The following is a 20949-nucleotide window of genomic DNA, read 5'->3' on the forward strand; positions in this document are numbered from 1 at the left end:
TTTAGGGATTTTTTTATGTTGGTAGACATATATTTTTTCGTGTCGCAATCAGAAAGAAACAATAGATTTTAGACAGAGAAAGAGTCGTTTTGCGCACACCATGTATTCTTTCCACCATGGGCAGCTCCCTAGACGCAGTGGCTCGCAGTCTCTAAATATTCGTGAGTTCCAAAACCCATCCAAAAAAAAGTGTTGCAACCTTTCCGTGAACGACTGTACCATAGCGTTTGGTCCAAAGCGTTTGGTCTGCACTATGCGATCGTGTTCTTCTCTATTATTGACAATGCGATCAAGTGCGATTTTTTTGCGAATTTTTATTACAAACGTTCTTCATTACATTAACATAACAAAGTCTATACTTTCAAGGTACATGATGATCGTTTTAAAATGGTGTCTACCTGTGAGATCTTTAAGGATTATGCGCAGTGTTCAAGCTCCCGCACGGAGCACATTAAGCTAAATTAGTCTTCGTTATTTTATTTTATCTTGCAAATTGTCTTCATTTGTTCTCTCTCTCGCGAGCTTACCGATTATTAATATCGAGTCGCCGCAAGCGCTTGGACACTTCGATAAGATTAAAGCGATCACAGACAGAGGCATTCCGGTAAACGAAACGCCGCGAACACCCCAATAGATACAGAGGCTAATACTTCTTTTCTTTTTTTTTAAGGATTTCTAATGATATCCGTACCGCACGTAGGGCGTTCTCGTCGTTGCGAAACCGTTTCACGACTCGGAGGCTGCAAATGTAGCGAGTCGAGTTTGTAACGCAAGCTCCGTGTCCCAATTCGTTCTAGATGCGCTCCTCTCTACTTTATGTAATACATTACTCGCGTAAAGTATCGCGCAATTGTAATTGTACGTTATAATATGTAGTACAAATAGAGAATATACCGCGCGCGCGTGATGTAAAATTGTAAGAGTAGACCTAAAAGGTAGTAAAATCGTAAAACGTAAATATCGTAGAAAAGTTTCGCGAAAAAGCAAAGGCTCGTTCCAAAACAATAGCGGAAGGCTTATATGAAATAGAATAAGAAAGCATTTATACTTCTAGTAGACCGTCGTGTTATAGTTCTGAAGGCACTGTTCAAAAGTTTATTACATTTCTTGGAATAACGGATCTTCGCAAAACACCTCTTCGAATGGTGCGACAAGGAGAGTCGTTATAAACATCGACATGACCATTGCACACGCCTCCTTCGGTCTATATCACAAAATTCAAAATAGAGTAGTCTCAACTTGACAGCCTGTGCCACAATGCCAATGCCATATTTGTCGGGTCTGTGATCGGTTAGGAATTATCGTGAGCTAGCAAAAATCGATGGTCAGAATTCAGGCTTATGATACGCAATGGCCGGTGCATTTCCATTAATTATGTCATATCAATATCGTATCATTATATTACACAAACGCTTATTAATTTAGAGGCACATTGCTAAGGGTCTCGGTTTTTTTTCTTTTCAAGTTGCTCCCTACATTAATGAACTTATGACAATTAGTTAATTACGATTATTCAATACGACAGCGATTTGGCATATATGTACCCAGATAGCCAAACCTGAGCAGCAGATTCCAAGCAGAGTCTGCATTAAATTTTTGGTATCAGAAAGGCAACAAATTGCACGCGGAAACTGCTCTATCAGACGATGTTGTCAAACTGTAGCCAGAAATGCGACAGAGCCTGCTGACAGGCAATGTGAGCAGATTAGCAGCAGAAACCGCGCAGAGCCTGCACTTGGCAGCAGATTGACAACAAAGATCGAGCAGAGCCTGCGCGCATGACTTGAAAACAGAGTGGCAGCAAAAACCGAACAGATTCTTAATTAAGAAAGATGCATGGTAGCGCATCTTTCCGTGATAGTTTGCAACGACGCCACTAAGCGGCGCATAATGGTAAGACTAACTCGTAAGTAAATTTCAGTTGAGGGCTAATATAAGCAGGCTTTCTGCGAAGCAAAATCATGACATCCGCGAGACATATCTTTGTCAGCAATACAACGCAAGGCTCAACCAAAATTGCTGCAATGATATAGATATGCAAAATAATATTTTCCAAAGTAAGATGTAAAGTATATTGTGTGTAATGTATATTTTTCAAATATTAAAAAAATCTTTCAAACGTGAAACAATTATTGCTGATTGGGTTAAACATATTTTATTTTTCGAAGCAATATTTCTGATAGAAAGATTTTACAAATATTATTGTATATATTTATTTGCAATCTTTTAAAAATATTTTCGAAAATATTTTTCTGACATAATCTGGCGGACACAGAAAGATTTAAAAAATATTTTTGTGAATTATTTTAATCTTCCTAAAAAATATTTACAAAATATTTTGTGCTGTATGGGTATGGACAAAGTCTGCTCGGTTTTTGCTGCCAATCTGTTCTCAGGTCGAGCGCGCAGGCTCTGCTCGGTTTTTGCTGCCAATCTGCTGCCAGGTTATGTATGCAGGCTCTGCGCGGTTTCTGTTGGCAATCTGCTTACATTGCCTGTCAACAGGCTCTGTCGACAGAACACGAGCTTAATGCGGACACAGATGGCTATGGTTTTGGTGTGGGATTTTGATCAAATTTGCTGCCAATCTGCGCGCATTCTGCTAACATTTTGCTATCTGGGTATATATATATATATATATATATATATATATAAAAGAGAGAAGTGTGTGTGACGAACGAACGGTGGATATCTTTCTTGAAAAGAACATTAATGTGTGTCAAGGTAGTTTAACCTTTAGAGGCCGGGGGTGGTCGAAATATCGACCACCCAAAAAACACAATCTATTTGATGTTTTCGGGCAAAATTTGTGTGTTGAATAAGGGAAAAATAGTAAAAAAAAAAAAAAAAACTCTTCAAGTCCTTTTCCCGGCCTCTAAAGGTTAAAGACAATATTTGAGCTCGGAATTTCTTAAAATTAAGCGTAAAAAAATGTCATGTGCATAAAAATAATAAGACAACTCTCTACAGATGCTATAACGATCCCGCTATCGGATTTCCTTACCTAAGCAGGAAAACTTTGGCTACTGCTACACGCTATTTGTACTTCGGCGAAAAAGAGCCGAATTTACGATTCTTGCTAAGAACACCGATTGCGCATTTAGAAGAAAAAAGAACGGTACGCAGCACACACAGTACCTAAACCAGCAACAGATCATTTATATGTTCAGGAAGACCTTAACAGTACTATATATGCTCACGCTTTAATAAATCTGAATTCTACGCACAACGATTGTAATGTCAGAGAAGCATTTACTGTACTCAGAGAGTGTACTTTTTGCCGGAATGTTTAAACGTGATATTTCTTTTCTTTTTATATTCACACACAGCACTGGACTATTTGCGTTATTCGCGCTCATAAATTATTTAAAAGCTCTTAGTCTTTTGAACATTAAAGTCCAGAATGCTGCTCTGAGATATGAATGCTCTACAGAATGTACATAGTAGACAGCAAAAGCGTCTATACCACAGAATGTTCACATTTGCTCTGATGCAAAATATCGTTTTCTTTTTTTTTCTCGAGCTACAAAAATCAGGCTGATGCAATGGCAGATACTATGTAGATATATAAAAGTTAGCTTTACAACATGTAATTAACTTTACAACATGTAAAACCTGATAAAGTTCTTAAAAAATCTAAAGAACATTCCCTGAATAAGATCAATCACACGACAATTCAGTCCTCTCTAAGTATCGTACTTTGATCGTAGAACGCATCAAATAATTTCTTTTAAGGGAATCAAAATTTTCTAAAGTAATATGTATATAATCAGTGATATATTCTCATGAATGTGTGGGTCCGTCATGGTACCAGCCTGGATCCGGCCAATCAAATCATGTGATTCCGTAGAGTCTAGACACAGACATTTCTCTTCCGCATCCGTACAGATGAGCCACTAAGATAGATCACAAAAAGTACGGAGTGGGCATTAGAGGTGGGATTACTCTCTCGGAATCAGGCACTGCCTGGAACAGCACTGGTGATCTCTGATCCACTGTCGTGAACTGCATGATACTAGCTGTTACCACATCGATAACAATAATTTGGGACCGACCACACTGTGACGAGTTTGTCATTAATCATGTACCTATAACCTGCATGATAAAAATATGCGTCATCAATACATACTTCCGAGATATTTAAAAAAATCTGCGACAGAAATATTTGAGCAAAGACATACCTTCCTGAACTAATTGGTGCGCCCTACAGATGAGTTTAAGATCATTCACTTCCATGAACATGTAAGTCACTTTGCTGCCAAACAGCCAGCCTGCACCACGCGGACTTACTGTCCATGTTTCTACATCTTCTGGATCGGACCAGACCAAATCACAGAAAGCACCTGTAATATGGCAATTAAGCAACGATATTTTATTATTATTGTACAATAACAGTAAATATCCAGTCATGTAACTTTTAATTATTATGTAACTTTTGCAATGACATATCACTTTATACAATTAATACCTTTGTGTGGAATCTCTTGATTTCTTTCAATCGTTCTAATTTGATCTAGTGTTCTAATAGCTGGAGACAATCCACCGTGTACACAAAGAACCTGTTCATCAATTAACTAAAACAGAATTTTATTCGAGCGTAATCAAAAGTGGAGTTATACCCTACAACAGTACTTCCACGCATTAGCATTGCCGTACTTGTTTTGGCATTCATCTAGAACAGAAAATGAAGAGACCAATGAAATCAAAGCTTTATTATACACAAATAAAAAAAGCCCAGAAAAGAAAGTATCGTTGCGCACTTACCGTAAAATCCAAATAAACGTGCGTGATTTGTCTAGTTTCGTGATTACCGCGTAGTAACGTTATCCTGTCGGACCATTTAGCTTTAAGTGTGAGCAGACGAGTAAACGTTTCTAAGCTAGCCCCGATCGACAAAATCTCCCAGGAATATGTAATTTGTATCTGGCACGGGGCCACCGTTACGAAACAGTTCCTCTAAATCATAGAACTGTAACAGCACAAAAACATGAACAATCTGATGTATATTAATATCACGATTGTGTACAAATAACTATACAGCTACAGAATATTAAAATCGAAAAGTTGTGAGGCAATAGATAATGGAAGACTAATATTGTTCCGACGCTAATTCGGAAGATTAAAATCCGCTAAAACTTTACGTCGATCCCGTAGCGGTGAGCAAGGATGCTCCGACTTTGAGGTTAGTACAACATTCATCGCACGATACTGTTATAATTGCAAATCGGAAACGTACCTCGAGTCCAGCTCTTCTGCGATCAACGAAGTCGGGATCGAACGTGTCAGTCGTCACTTTCTGCCAAGCGTAGAGAACCTTCTTTTCCGGCAGCGGTGGTAACACGATGTAGGGATACGAAATCTCCAGATAAGCACGAAGCAATTCAAATTCAGTATATCGCCGGCACGATTACGGTGTTACTACCGTTTCGCGTACGCGCGTATGCGCGCGTTGTCGCACCTTACCTCGCGACAGCGTGCGGCTCGTGCAAACGTTAACGTGCGGCCGCAATCGCGCCTCGTGTGAACAGGCTCCTTGATCTCAGTATCAGCTCCCTGCTCCCTGCCGTCAACTCCTTGATTGATTGATCTCAGTATCAGTTCCCTGCCGTCAATATATAATAATATAGTATAGGTTAACCTGTATGTAAACACTCGCGTAAACGTAGTAAACAGTAAAATAAGTAACAGTAATATATAGAATAGGAGATAATTACATAATAAAACAATTACCTTGAATTAATCGTCGCGTCGCGTAAAGAGTCACGGTCGGTCTCGCTCCGCGCGTACTACCGTGTCTCTCGACGAGATAGGTTAACTGATGAACTGACTGACAGCGCGCTAAACGCACTGTCTGCACTGTACTGCACTGCGCTGCGACAGGGTGCCCAGTATAAAATTGTAGTGTGTCGCCATCTGCAGGCGTGCCGTAGCCAAAAATCGCCAACTTGATGGTGTAAAATCGCCAGTTTTATAGCCAACATAAGAGTGCACATTTACTCAGAATTTGAAATAAATATTACATTACAATTCAAATAATGATTTATTAATTGGTTTAAAATTGATTAAAATAAAATAATTTCTTAAGAAAACGCATTATTTTAATTAGAAAGATATTTATTGATAAAGGATATTATATTCTTAAGTATAAAACACATTATTTTAATTAGAAGAATATTTATTATAAAGGACTTTTTTCACAAAACCTTAATTGCTACATTAATATTGTAATTTTTACTTATAAGCTACATACGTTTTCAAAATCTTCGAGTACTTTACCAATTGCAATTTCAGTTTCATTTACATCTTTTTCAACGTCAACATCATTTAAATTATACACAACTTTGTAATTAAAATCTTTGAGCATACCATCAGTTGGTTGGAAATCATCACAACAAGTATTATTTGCATAGAAGTGTAATCTAATTCGTAAAATCGCATCTAGCATGACTAACAACATTCTGTTTCTGATTTTTGTTTTGACAATATTCATTATTGAAAACACTCTCTCGACAACTGCGTTGCTCGAAGGAAACGATAACAATTTTAGCATAAACAATGCTAATTCACGAAAAATAAATTTTCCACCTGCATTTTTAAAAATGTACAAAGCAGGCCAGAATGCATAACTATTTGCAAGTACCTTCTCTTCGAGAATTTTAGTCCAATCAATGCTCAGTAATTTATTGTATTGATTTTCAATTAAACCTAAGGTATCAGGAGCAACAAATTGCTTAAGAAAAGGCAAATCCTTGAACTTCGAACGTATTTGATTTAGACACACTGTTGGAGATATTGATTTTAGATTTTTATAAAAGGCCAGATTTGTTGGTAGTCTACTGCAGAGTTGCACACATAAGGTCTTAATGTACTTATAAGCTCGTGTTTCAACTTCTAGTTTAGATTCTTGAGATATATTAATCGACGTCAATGCAGTATAATATTCTATCCCAAAATCAGCATCTTTAACTGGTAAGAATGCTAATTCATTATCTAAAGATTCGATAACCAAATTTAAATCTTTTAAGAAAAGCGGTTTTATTATCTTTCCAGCTAATAAAAGTATCAAATCTTTCAAGTCGTCGTATGCTAATCCAAGATCTACATTTTCTCGTTGAAAGGATAAGTTAACAACGTTGACCTCATATAAAATTGGCTTAATTATCGTTAAGTATAAAAAGTTACTATTATCCTGTAACATTTGACATATGAGTCTTGAGGTATAGCATTTTTCAGAATCAACAACTAAACTAAAATGAGTTTTCAGTTCCAAATAATGTTCTAAAATTACTCTTACGACATTGTATCTAGCTAACCATCTGGTACTGGATAGTTTCACAAACTTATAAAAATTTTTCTGAGAATTATTTTTATTACTTTTGTCACTTACGTTCATTGTATCCCAAGTTAATTTGTATTCTGATCTTCTGAGACTACTATTATTAAACCAGTTATACACTTCTCTGCAAAGAAATTCTACTGAAGCTGGAAATTCCGTAGCAGCAGCAGATGCAGAATTATCCATTGCATGACAAATACATCTTACTAACTGTAAATTTGGATTTTCTGATCTTAGTAGTGTATATAATGAATGATTTTTACCACATAAATTGCTTCCACCATCCGTACCCAAGCCAATCATTTTAGATAAATTTAATCCAATATCTTTACTGTACTTAATAACTGCGCTGTACAAAGAATTAGCATCCGCATGCTCAATTTGAATCATACCTAAATATTCCGTAACTATTCGGTTTCGTGTACGACTAAAATACTTAATGCATAAACATAAATACTTAGCTACTGACACATCTGTAGATTCGTCGACCATCATAGAGTATTGCATGTCACCAATATCATTTATTAAGTTGGTTAACATATTTGGAGCGATTACATTTATGATGAGGTTACTGCATTTCGTTCTGTGCATTTGAAAATTCTTAAAGTCTGGATATAAACTTTTTAAAATATTGCTGAGATGATCAATATCCCTAATACTCGTATGAGATGCTATAAATGCTGCAATCTTTAAGTCTCTCACTTTCTCATCTTTCTTGTGTTGCACATTGCACATTGAGACAATAGTTTTTTGCATGTTAATATTTACATTTTTCATTGCAGCGTCATGAGATGGTACTGTGCTGTGTTTTCTCAAATCGTTAGCTTGAGCTCGCAGCGTTTTAAAGCAAACTTTGCAGTAAGCTTGATTTGGATCATTCCTGTTATATTCGGCTTTGGTCAGCCAACCTGGAAATAAAATGTATATTTATAATATATATACAGTACATACATAGTAAAGCGGGGAGCACACACTTCTGCATAACCCATAATGCGTAAGCATAAGAAAATTGATTGGTCCATGCACATGTGCATAAGAAAATAGACCAATCAATTTTCTTATGCTTACGCATTATGCGTTGTGCAGAAGTGTGTGCTCCCCGCTTAAGTCTCATTAATCTTCTATCTTAAGTATCTATCTTAAGTAATTTTTATTACGCATTTTATTAAAGTTGGTATACTGATCAGTCTTCGGGTGATTTATTTTTAACAATAAATGACTCACTTACCTTGTGCCCACGATTCTTTTTCCCAATTACGATTGTAATTGAAAACTCGGATCTTTTGCGGTTTCTCAGTAGTCTTTGCTTCTTTTGCCTTATTCTTGCCTAGACTTGCTTTTGACTTCTTCATTATGCCAATCGCGTCGACGAAACAATCGCAGAGACGAGCAGCCTCTCGTACGCTCGTTAAAAATAAATAACAAACTGTAACCTTATATGTAATTCGATTTTATATGTAACGTATGAATCTTGAATCCATATCATCTATCTAACAGCACTGATAACCAGATAACTTAAACTGATAGCATGGCTCTTCAGACTCTTTTTTGTCTTGTCTAAAATAAAATACAATCAAGCTGTCGAGAACTCTAAAAGGGCGCCTTCAGCAGACAAAACAGATCAGTGAGCGCTCATTGGCTAGCAAGATTGCACATATTATTGGGTCTGTTCGCGTTGCTTGCACTTTTTGCACTCAGCATCTTCGCTTTCTCTCTCTCCAACGGCCGAATATATATTTTTCCCTAGAGCGAAAACGTGAAAAGTGAAAATGTCATTTCATGTAACTATCTCTTTCTATTGGTGTTGAATAGAAAGAGATAAACTTTTCACTTTTCACGTTTCCGTCCTAGGGGAACGTGAAAAGTACTAGATATATAATCGATCCCAACGCGCCCATTTTATGATAGCCGAAAAATCGCCTATTGGGCGATCAGTAGCCAGAAAATCGCCAGTCGCCAAATCTGAAAATCATATCGCCACCAAGAAACAAAAATAGCCAAATTGGCTATAAATCGCCACACCTGGGCACCCTGGCGCTGCGATATAATTGATGAACTGACTGACAGCGCGCTAAACGCACTGTCTGCACTGCACTGCACTGCGCTGCGATACTAACGCCGTTAGCCGCCAGTGTCGAAAAAGTGAAAGTGACATTTTTCTGTTATATATATGTTATATTGAGATGAGAGCGGTCGACGTAGAAGAAAGTATCTTAAAATAAAATTTTCAACATTTGGACTTTGCGTCGCAATATCTCCGCTCGTAGGGCACGTAGCGGAATATTATAACAGAAACCCCCCCCTAATTCGACCCCAAGCTATCGATCAAGCCTACTTAGAACTTGATCCGTTCACTCGTTATCGAGATCTCAACATCTCGTATACTCGCAACCCGTCGCGTCGCGTAAAAGAGTCACGGTCGGTCTCGCTCCGCGTATACTTGGCGCGAGACACTGCCGTGTCTCTTGACTTCAGATTATATTAAAATGATGATACGTATTTATTTAATTTATATTAAACATAAAATCTTTGGTCCATATTTATGTAAATAAAACTTATTGATGACAATAACTAAAAGTAGAACAAGCTGTACACGCCATGAGTTCGAACATGTCATATTAACTTGTTCCATTCCTTTCGTGTCAACATACCTCAAAGCCAATTAAGTTCCTTTGGGTCATATATATAACAAAGCATAATATAAAAATATATTGTATACCTAAATGTAATCAACTAAATATATTTTCGGTCTCCCCTAATCTATAAAATTTATAATAATCTTCGAAAAATGTATTGTCCTAAGATGTAAGAAATAATTATTTCAAAAGATAAATATACATCGTCCTAAGATATAAAAAAAGATACTGTTACACGAAAAAAAGAACATAGTAATCATTATTATTTCTTTGCTAAGAAGATTCACAGAATTATAAAAATTTGCTTAATCAACATTTGAAATATGAAAAGACGGAAATATACTTTTTACTAAAGAAAATTTAAAATGTAAACTAACGTTATATAAATTTTACACTAAATATACGAAAAATTTTGTGTAAAAAGTCAATACATATTGAATTTGTAATATATTCTTCTTTTGTATAGTGTAAAATATGCAAGGTGAATATAATTACTCGTCATTATATAGTGTCTGCTTCATCTCTCTTTCGTTTGCGTAAGTTGTAATGCGTGCTCGTAGACAAATTTCTATCAAAATCCGTAATATTACTGTCCATTGATCTTAAATTGGTCGTTCTAAATCTTTTTTTTTATACAATAATTAAACAAGAAAAAATTAGTCGGTGTTTGAGAGGTTACAGTTACGGATACTGTAAAACTATATATTGGAAGTTTTTAATCGATCCCCGTAGGGTTACAATTCTCATCCATCACTACCCCTCTCCTCTCACTTAACCCTTTGGACCAACGGCTTAATTAACGTCTCTTCCCGAAAGATCCGGAGTCCAGTTTGCTCCGCACAAGAGCCCAGTTGTAAAACTATATATTAAATTTGTAATATTTATATATCCTCCCTTTTGTGTTGTGTCAAATATGCAAAGTGAATATAATTACGGTAAATGTGCAGAATAGTGGCCTCTCCTTACGAAAAAGAAGTACTAGCAATCAGTACTCAGTACTGAGTGATCAGTACTCGTAGTATTGAGAGTATTAGTATGTTAATACTCATGAATACTGCAGAATGGTCAGTACTGTGTCTGTCAGTGCTTACAGTACTGGCAGTACTACAAGCAATAATACTCATTAGTACTTCAAAGTATTGAAGTGGTCAGTACTTTATTAGATTAATATTCGGAGTACTATCATGATAGTACTGCCAGTACTGTAAGAAACTAATAGGCACAGTACTGACCACTCTGCAATATTCATGAGTATTAACATACTAATACTGTTAATACTACGAGTACTGATCACTCAGTACTGAGTACTGATTGCTAGTACTACTTTTTCGTAACGTATCTTGGAAATACTAAATTAATAAAATACTAAATTAACACACTAAACTATCAATATGACGTTATTTTGATATCTTGACTTTTTGTTCTACTTGGATATAATGCGTAAGTAGGGGAGAGTGGGCTCCCTTGAACCACGGGGTCCAATGTGACAGTGCGAGTTTTCTGTATTAACGTTCTGCAAAATAGTGACGGTGGGTAAGAAAAATTTTGTTTTCAAAACATATAACTTCCATCAAAAAATTATGCCGAAATAAGCATATATACTTTAGTTAAAGGCAGATATGTAATTGGAGCCTTACAAAGTAAATTTTTACTTGTCATAACTTTTTGATATGTATGGATTTCTAGGGATTCTACAGTTAAAACAAAATTCATAAGACGTTCGTCGGGATCTAGGTTCAATACCAACGTGCGCACAAAAACGTTTAATTGTTCTGTATCTGAATTATTTACGATAAATAATATCGATGTTCAGTGGGGTCCAATGTGACGCAGGTTGATGGGGTCCTCTGTGCCACGCTTACAGAACTATCTAACCTACCTACGTGACAGCGCGAGTTTCCGTAGTGTGTTTTGATCGCGGAATAGTAAATGTTAGTGCCTAAATTTTCCTATAAAATAAAATAATTTTCATTGATAATCATATCCACACTTTCATTTTCTCTTTTTTTCACCCTTTAGTTACAGGTTACATGTAATCGAGTCGCTGTGAGGCAATATTCGTTGATCTCTGCTAGGTTACGACAAAAAGTGAGGTTATAGGACTTTGTTTTCAGTTTTCAATTTCTTAGGTCATCTGATGAAACAAATATGACACGATTATTGATAAATTGGTTCTCTAGCACAGTCTTGGTTTTTCAATTGACCAAAGATTTGTAATAAACAGGATTTAAACAGATCTTTTCTACGTGTCACAGGGTATATCCTACCTTTCACATTACATGTCACAGTGTACCCTACGCTATGGCTCAATCGACCCCACGCGTGGGGTCCACTGTGACAAACGCAGCATTTCGAAATATCATTATTTTTGCAAAATATTTCTGAAAATTTACTTCTTAAATCATTTACAAACAAAGTTTATTATATTAAACATCAAATAGTCTCATTTATATTATAATGAAGTTATTGAAAATCATTTTTAATGTGATTTGAAAAAACGTGGTTCAAGGGTGCCCACTCTCCCCTACTGCGCCTGTACCACACGTTAGTATCCCACGATTATTCGATAAGTACTAAAAAAATGGGCACAGTAACAACTGTGCCGCAAGCAACACGTAGAACTACGTCAACTGTCATTATTTCATGTTAAAGTATTCGTGATCAAGAGAGGCCAAGTTCCACACAGGGCTGTAGCGCTGAATTCATCATTATTGACTATTTATTTATTTATTTCATTATTTATTCATTTTTTATTGCATTATTGCTTCCTCCATGAGAAAAATAAAATATTTTGATGAAAAGTGTGTGTATGTGTGGTGTGTGTGTGTGTGGTGTGTGTGTGGTCTGTGTGTGTAGTGTATGTGTGGTGTGTACGTGCGGTGTGTGTGTGGTGTGTGTGGTGTATGTGTGTGTGTGTAGTATGTGTGTGGTCTGTGTGTGTGTTGTGTGTGTGTGTGGGGTATGTGTGTGTGTGTGGTGAGTGTGTGTGATGTCTGTGTTGTGTGTGTGTGTGTGTGGTGTGTATATGTGTGTTGTGTGTGGTGTGTGTGTGTGTGGTGTGTGTGGTGATTTCTAACGCTGCTGTATCGAAGAGGTAAGAAATAAAGGGTTCCGACTTATCTTATCATAAATGGGACTTCTTAAGCTTTAAAATGAGATATTATTTATTATTCTACGATTATTAGTTTCGAAGATACAAACGTTCAAAGTATAACATATTTTCGTTGCATCGACAAAAAATTTAGTAAACTTTCTAACGCTGCTGTATCGAAGAGGTAAGAAATAAAGGGTTCCGACTTGTCTTATCATAAATGGGACTTCTTAAGCTTTAAAATGAGATATTATTTATTATTCTACGATTATTAGTTTCGAAGATACAAACGTTCAAAGTGTGACGTTTAAAGTGTGACAAGGGCGATATAGGCAATGCATTCATTTATTTATTAATTAAATCCATTCATCCATTCACCCATTCATCCATTCACCCATTCATCCATTCATCCATTCATCCATTCATTTATTCATTCATTCATTCATCCATTCATCCATTCATCCATTTATCCATTCATCCATTTATCCATTCATCCATTCATCCATTCATCCATTCATCCATTCATCCATTCATCCATTCATCCATTCATCCATTCATCCATTCATCCATTCATCCATTCGTTCATTTATTTATTAAATCCATTCATCCATTTACCCATTCAGCCATTCATCCATTCATCCATTCATTTATTCATTCATTCATTCATCCATTCATCAATTCATCCATTTATCCATTCATCCATTCATCCATTCATTCATTTATTTATTAAATCCATTCATCCATTCACCCATTCATCCATTCATTTATTCATTCATTCATTCATTTATTTATTTATTTATTAAATCCATTCACCCATTCATCCATTCATCCATTCACCCATTTATTAATTCATTTATTTATTTATTTATTAAATCCATTCATCCATTTATTCATTCATTTATTTATTTATTAAATTGCGAAAACATTTAGCTTACATTGAGAGCTTTCAAAAACTATATAATAAAGTATATTTTCCTTTAATATTTTTCGAGAAAAATCTCTTATAATAATTCCATTTCAAGAAAATCGGTTATAAATAGAGAGTTCGGTCTTGTTTTATCATAAATGGGACTTCTTAAGCTTTAAAATGAGATGTCATTTATTAGTCTACGATTATTAGTTTCGAAGATATAAACGTTCAAAGTGTGACATGTTTTCGTTGCATCTACGAGAAATTTAGCTAAACTTTCTAACGCTACTATATCTAAACGAGAAGAAATAGAGAGTTCAGGCTGGATTTATCATAAATGGGACTTCTTAAGCTTTAAAATGAGATGTCAATGATTACTCTACGATTATTAGTTTCGAAGATACAAACGTTCAAAGTGTGACATATTTTCGTTGCATTCGTTGCAGGCTGTGCCTAGATTTACCCCCTCTTATACCCCTCCTTACTGTCGACAAAGACGTAGTTCTACGTCAAAAATATATTAAGCCGTATATGTGCGTATAGCCGTCGCGCGTTTGTCCGAAGAAATCCGCTCTCTCAGCCGGTCACCCATCCAAGTAGTATACCGGCGCCTTGTCGCTTGACATCGATGATCGAACAGGGTAGTGGTGATTTTCTGACTCTGACGCTTCTTTCTTTCTTATACTTGCTTATTTTGGTGAGCATAAAGCTATCGCATAACAATATTAACAATACAGATATACGAATAAATCTTTTTCGCCAGTCAGTGTCGAATATTATTTTATATTAAATATTTTATATTTTATATTAAAAATGCCATATGACAAAATTTGGAATATCAGAAAATTCTTAATAAAAGAGAAAAAATGCAATAATTATATAATAATAAATTTAATTTTTTATAAGTTCTAAAGTCTGTCAGCAACTTTTCGGAAATATTACAAATGCAATGTTGTATGTAAAACATTCAAAAATATAACGCGTGCAATGCAAACGTAATAATAGTTTTATCATGTATCAGAAATGTTTCTAAACCATTACATCTGCAATATTTCTCCCGCAATATTGTAGAAAATTCACTGCCTGCAATTCAATTTTTCATTACCGACGCAATCTTTCAGAAATTTTTCACAAATATTTTAAATGCAATGTTGCGTTTGATATGTTACAGAAATATTATTCGTGCAAAGTAAACGTAATAATACTTTTATAATGCTTTAGAAATGTTTCTGAAATATTGCATCTGCTACATTTTTTTTGCAATATTACAGAAACTTATAAATATTGTAAACAACTTTCTGAAAGATTTCAGACATATTGTTAATGCAATATTACAAAAAACATGGTGCAGGTACATTTTTGAAATATTTTAGATGCATAGTTACAAATGAAATGTTAATGAAATATTTCTGCATTATTTCCGAATATTTCAATATTTCAGCAACATAACATGCCGAGTGGGTCATGATTTATTAAATATCGATATCTATACTATTGGATTCATATTAAGATCTAACATTTCTCTATGGAAAACGCTGAAACTGCACACCCGGCTGCGTCGCATTTGTCCCAATTGCTACAAAGAATAAAAAACAATATACTTGTTTGCTATAGTTATCAATTAATATTGAAAGAATTACCTCATAATTTAAATATTGATATCTATATACTCAATATTGCGCTTCCTCTCAGCTGTGTATGCATTTTTTAGCGTGAAGGCTAATACATTATGCAAAAATTCTTCCGATATCCCATTTATATATGCAAAATTGACAATAATAATCATTCGTTTATGATCCGTAAAATTTTTATCCCAGAACATTTGCCGTATAAATTTCGGCCACGTATTTGCATTGCCAATAATGTCCTGAATCGCAAGCCACAAATTATTGTTCAATTGCTGGACTGAGTATGCCATTGTAAGATTAAGATGTGCAGGTTGTAAATGACAAGATATTTATTTAAGTAAGACGCGTCGAAGTACACTACATATGTCACTACGAAGCATGCGCGTGCGGCCACGGAGCATGTGCATGTGGCCGCGGGGAATGTTCGTAGTCGCTACATCTTGTCGGTATGACAGGTCTCATAATATCTCGCTTCGCGGGGCAGAGCGACACTTTTTTTGCCAGATTCTTTCGTTTCACGCAAAAACGCGTCGATTAAGCCTAAGTTCAACGAAATCGGTGAGGAGGCCACTATTCTGCACATTTACCACAAATTTAAGTAGGTAAGCTAGGCGGGTTCTAAATGAAATGTGGGCGAGGGGGGGTGAGGGGCGGGGGGTATACCGCGGGGGGGGGGGGTACCGCGTTTTCGGGCGCCGCGAGGAGGGGGAGGGGGGGGAACCGCGTTGTTTGCCGCGCCGCGGGCGGGGGAGGGGGGAACCGCGTTTTCGGACGTCGCGGGCGGGGGAGGGGGAACCGCGTTTTCGGGCGCCGCGGGCGGGGGAGGGGGGAACCGCGTTTTTCGGGCGCCGCGGGAGAGGGGTCCGCGGGGTGAGGGGACCCGCGTTCGCGTTTTCGGGCGCCGCGGGAGAGGGGTCCGCGGGGTGAGGGGACCCTCGTTCGCCTTTTCGCCGCGCCGCGGGGAGGGGCGACCGCGTTTTCGCCGCGCCGCGGAGTCCGCGTGCAACGGCCGCGTTGGTCCGCGTGACGTCACACGGCACGCTCCCGCTCGCGTTATCTCCCCCTCGTAGATGTTCTCTCGCGCCCCCGTCCCCCGTTCGCGCGCGTCTTCACGGTCGCGCGCGATCCCTCTCCCCCGTTCGCGGTCTCTTTCGCTCCCGGCCCCGTTCGCGTTCTCGCCCACGATCGCATATCTTTTCTTCGCCGACGATATTTAATAGTTTAGATCTTAATATATATATTTAATTTTTAATATTACATTTAAGTAAACGATAAACGAAGACAGCTTAATTCTAATGATAGGGAATGAGATGAACGGTAAATGAAAAGGAAAAATAATTAAAATTTTTTTTTAACCATATTATATGCATTTATTTATCATGTAGCGCATTATACACAATAGTATCGGCAGCATACGCCAACAGTTCGCAATCTATTAGCGAATTTTTATCATAAACTTCACGCAAGCTTCTAACTGCATTACATTTATCGGTAATACAATTTTGACGTAAAATTGTTACAAATTGTTTAAATTTTTCACTTACGCCGTGAACATTTTGACATAGTTGAAAATATACATTTTCGACGCAATGTTCTAGTTCGAACAGGAAGAGTACGGTTGACGGTTTCATGTACAGGCTGGTGTCGCACGATGTCAACTTTACAATATCTGCGTCACGTATTTTAACGAGTTCCAGATCTCGAAACGCTAGCGATGATGGCGCCGATGACTGCACGAGTCGCTGAATATCTGCACGTTTTTCGATGAATGTCACCCACGTTGCATGAGGCAGAATTATCCGATTGCCTCGGTTATCACCAATATGTATATCCACAGAGGACATAGGTCCCGCGTTGATTCCGACATCCAAAAATTTATACGCTGTCGATGTCAAGGCAAATCTCCTTCCCAAAATACGAGGCGTGTAGCGGGGTTTATCAAAACTGAAAAAATACAATTATGTTTATAAAAGTTTTTTTTTTGCACAAGCATATACGAAAATTAGCGGTACTTACTCATTGTGCTGTTTCTCGCACGTTTCATCCTGAATCGGAACGTAGTAGTTCGCACCATGAGTGTACATCGTAACTGGAGGCTGTTTGCGACGTACTCGAACCGTATCAAACTCTTGACTGCGCTCTAGAATCCTCGTAGACTATTTATACGTACAAAAATGCGAATCTTGCAAATAGCGCCATTGTACGGCTGCTGCTGCATGGTGACCACCACCACATATATGTTAAATGAGATATCTTTGTCAAGAACATTCGTGATGAGATCACCTCATCGGGCAATAGCATCAAATATGATTTATTTTCAAAAGCATACGTGTCTCGCAATGATTTCACCGAACACGTGCAAAACTGCAAATTTTGCAATTTCGCATAAGTCAATTGCGCGATATTGTTTTCAAGAACATGTCGCGACGTGTCTCGCGATGATTTTATCGAACACGTGCAAAACTGCAAATTCTGCAATTTTACATAAGTCAATGGGGCGTTATTGTTTTCAAGAACATACATGTCTCGCGATGATTTCATCGGACACGTGCAAAACTGCAAATTTTGCAAATAGCGCCGATGTACGGCTGCTGCATTGATACAGATCAAATCACCGAAAGTCAATGGCGCGATATCGTTTTCATGAACATACGTGTCTCGCAATGATTTCATCGCACACGTGCAAAACTGCAAATCGTAGATTTTTCGGAAGGCGTAAATGTACGGATGCTGAGATAAAATTAGATATAATAAAAAAACAAACGATGCATCATTAGTAGAATATAAATTGATGAATCTGGGTGATACGCTTAGTAGTCGAGGACTGGAAGTCGCGAGTGCAACAAATTGTGTCAGAAAGAGGAACATGGAGCAAGAGTTGTTGGACCAATCCACCCTTTTAAATTCGAGGGAAGACTTTGCCGCGTGGGAGCAACGATGCGACGAGTTTATCGAATCGTTGGAAGAACAAAGCCGAATTAAACGGCCACGATTATCGATCGGTCTCAAACAGTCGTTGGTCGCCTGTATCGCACGACTCGAAGGTCTGAAAGACTCGGTACGTCAACGTTTTGTGCATGTGGGTGCAGGATACAGTGCGAGTGAGACAGGACTCAGATGGCGCGAGATAGATACGGCTTTTGAAAGTCGTATACTGACCGGTGTGGTAATAAATTCCAAACACATCGACCCTCATCAATTTCTCAAAGATGCGAGAGACATTGTACTCATTCATGTGCGGAACGTCATGCAACGACATGACAATGTAAAAATAAACACAATGTTTAATGGTGAATTTGTTGCGGGTGACAAACGCGCGAATAAAAGTATCGCAACGAGAAACTATGAACTCTTTCGTGAGTCCGATCTGTGTGAGTGGTACAAGCGACACGTCATCGAGCCTACCCTAGCATCGCTGGAGGAATTCCAGGAACGTGATAGCGGATGGGCGTTGTCGCGTATACTTAATTTGACAGTTAACATAAACAAATATAATCCATTGCACGCGGGGTGTTTTGTGGAAATACCGCGAGAAATTAAAATGAAGAGAGCGGTGATAAACGTGCGATCAATGGGCAATGCATGTTTCGCATGGTCAGTGGTGGCTGCTCTGCATCCAACCCAAAGAAATGCAGATCTGCAATCGTCGTATCCTCATTACACGTCGGTGCTAAATCTTACAAACATTAAATTTCCAATGACGTTGGATCAAATTAAACGGTTTGAAGATCACAACGACATCTCCATCAATGTGTACGGTATCGAGAAAAAAAACAAGGAACTTGCGATCTTGCCAATACGGGTTACTGGTCGAAAGATGAACAGACATGTAAATCTGCTGTACATGCAGGACGACAACGTGGGACATTTTGCATGGATCAAGAACCTGTCCCGCCTCGTGAGCTCGCAATTGAGCAAGAAAAAGAACAAAAAATACTTTTGCGATCGGTGAGTATACATCCTAATAAATAATAAAAATAATTTTTACGTAAAAATATATTAAAAAAAATTCTTTATTTACAGATGCTTGCACTACTTCAGCTCCAGCGAGAAATTGGAAGCCCACACCGTCGACTGTCAGGAGATGAACGACTGCGCGATCAAGTTACCGAGCGATAACGACAAGTGGTTGGCCTTTAAAAATCACGGCAGGAAGGAACGAGTTCCGTTTATCGTATACGCCGACCTTGAATGTACCCTGGAGAAGATGGAAGCGGATCCGGAAACGTCCAGGTACACATATCAACATCATCGCGTGTTTAGCATAGGGTACTACGTGCGCTGCTCGTACGACGACTCGCTATCAATGTATCGGTTTCGTCGCGATAAGGATTGCGTCGCGTGGTTCGCTGAGGAGCTAAGACGTTTAGCTCACGACGTAAAGACAATCTTGTCCACTAATATGTAGAACGCAGTGGTATATAAAAGAGAGATAGGCTCAGTCGAGATCACACTTGATAATTCTTTATTAATTAACGACTATATAAGCGTGACGTCGTGACGACTGTTTCAACGTATATGGACGAACGTCGAGCGAGCGACCGGAAGAAGAAGAGTCGCGGAAGAGGAAGCTCACATAGCGCGCCGCACAGGAATAAACGAAACTAAAAAATACACTAGATATATCTGCGCGCCTTAAACTATGAACTAAAACTATATCGCTTCTTACTAGTTGTTGCTAGATTACCAACACCCCTCCTCAACAACAATTTTAGACTTCGTTTAGCGTTACATTATCAAGACCAATTTCTTTTGATAAAGTTCTCAACTTAACAGCTTGCAATGGCTTTGTCAACATATCTGCTATCATATGTTCTGTATCGCAATAACAATAATTTAATAAAGATGTTTCTCTTAAATGTTTAACATAATGATACTTAGTATCTATATGCTTAGTCCGCTTACTAAACTTATGATTAGTGGTTAACTTAATACAGGATTGATTATCCTCATAAATCGTGGTGGCTCCACATTGCGCATGTCCAAGATCTTCGAATAAACTTCTAAGCCATATAGCTTCTTGACATGCTTCTGCTAACGCTACGTATTCCGCCTCTGTGGACGAAAGTGCTACACATGATTGCTTTCTGCATGCCCAACTAATGGCGCCACCATTAAATAGAAAGATATACCCACTATTTGATTTTCTATCAGAAACGTTTTGCCCCCAGTCAGCATCCGCGTACCCTATTAATTCGCATTCTTTTTGACTATAATTTCCAAGCTTTAGTTTATAATCTATTGTTCCCTTAAGAAAACGCAACACTCTTTTAGCTTCTATCCAATCTATCTGTCTTGGATTTTTTAACTTTCTACTCAAAATAGCGACACTTGTAGTAATATCTGGA

General features: G+C 37.6%; 2 protein-coding genes and 1 long non-coding RNA gene across 4 annotated transcripts; 1 reads left to right on the top strand and 2 right to left on the bottom strand.

Annotated features, from left to right (window-relative positions):
• Window positions 1–294: 294 nt before the first annotated feature.
• On the bottom strand, window positions 295–5888 carry LOC139782183 (uncharacterized). 2 transcript variants are annotated; one of them, XR_011720806.1, is made up of 7 exons: window positions 5731–5888; window positions 5464–5602; window positions 5237–5359; window positions 4765–4969; window positions 4469–4672; window positions 4182–4343; window positions 295–4095 (listed from the first exon to the last, which is right to left on the bottom strand). It is a non-coding gene; the product is annotated as an uncharacterized lncRNA (long non-coding RNA). The 2 variants fall into 2 exon arrangements; XR_011720805.1 differs by having other exon boundaries at window positions 5237–5602.
• Window positions 5889–16789: 10901 nt separating this feature from the next.
• On the bottom strand, window positions 16790–18373 carry LOC139782196 (uncharacterized). Its single transcript, XM_071721161.1, has 2 exons — window positions 17618–18373; window positions 16790–17545 (listed from the first exon to the last, which is right to left on the bottom strand). Exons 1-2 carry the CDS (start codon window positions 17683–17685, stop codon window positions 16972–16974), a joined length of 642 nt encoding a protein of 213 aa, XP_071577262.1. The 5' UTR covers window positions 17686–18373; the 3' UTR covers window positions 16790–16971.
• LOC139782194 (uncharacterized) lies at window positions 18355–19582 on the top strand. Its single transcript, XM_071721160.1, has one exon. It carries the CDS (start codon window positions 18393–18395, stop codon window positions 19551–19553), a length of 1161 nt encoding a protein of 386 aa, XP_071577261.1. The 5' UTR covers window positions 18355–18392; the 3' UTR covers window positions 19554–19582.
• Window positions 19583–20949: the final 1367 nt, after the last annotated feature.

This window comes from Temnothorax nylanderi, unplaced genomic scaffold, assembly GCF_030848795.1.
Source record: "Temnothorax nylanderi isolate EJ_2023f unplaced genomic scaffold, tnyl_v1.0 TNYL_tig0394_pilon, whole genome shotgun sequence".
Lineage (NCBI taxonomy): Eukaryota > Metazoa > Arthropoda > Insecta > Hymenoptera > Formicidae > Temnothorax > Temnothorax nylanderi.

Coding starts and splice junctions, on each gene's coding strand:
- LOC139782194 (XM_071721160.1), top strand. CDS start 18,393: ATGAATCTGGGTGATACGCTTAGTAGTCGAGGACTGGAAGTCGCGAGT.
- LOC139782196 (XM_071721161.1), bottom strand. CDS start 17,685: ATGTACACTCATGGTGCGAACTACTACGTTCCGATTCAGGATGAAACG. Junction 17,546..17,617: donor TGCGAGAAACAGCACAATGA/GTAAGTACCGCT, acceptor GTATTTTTTCAG/TTTTGATAAACCCCGCTACA.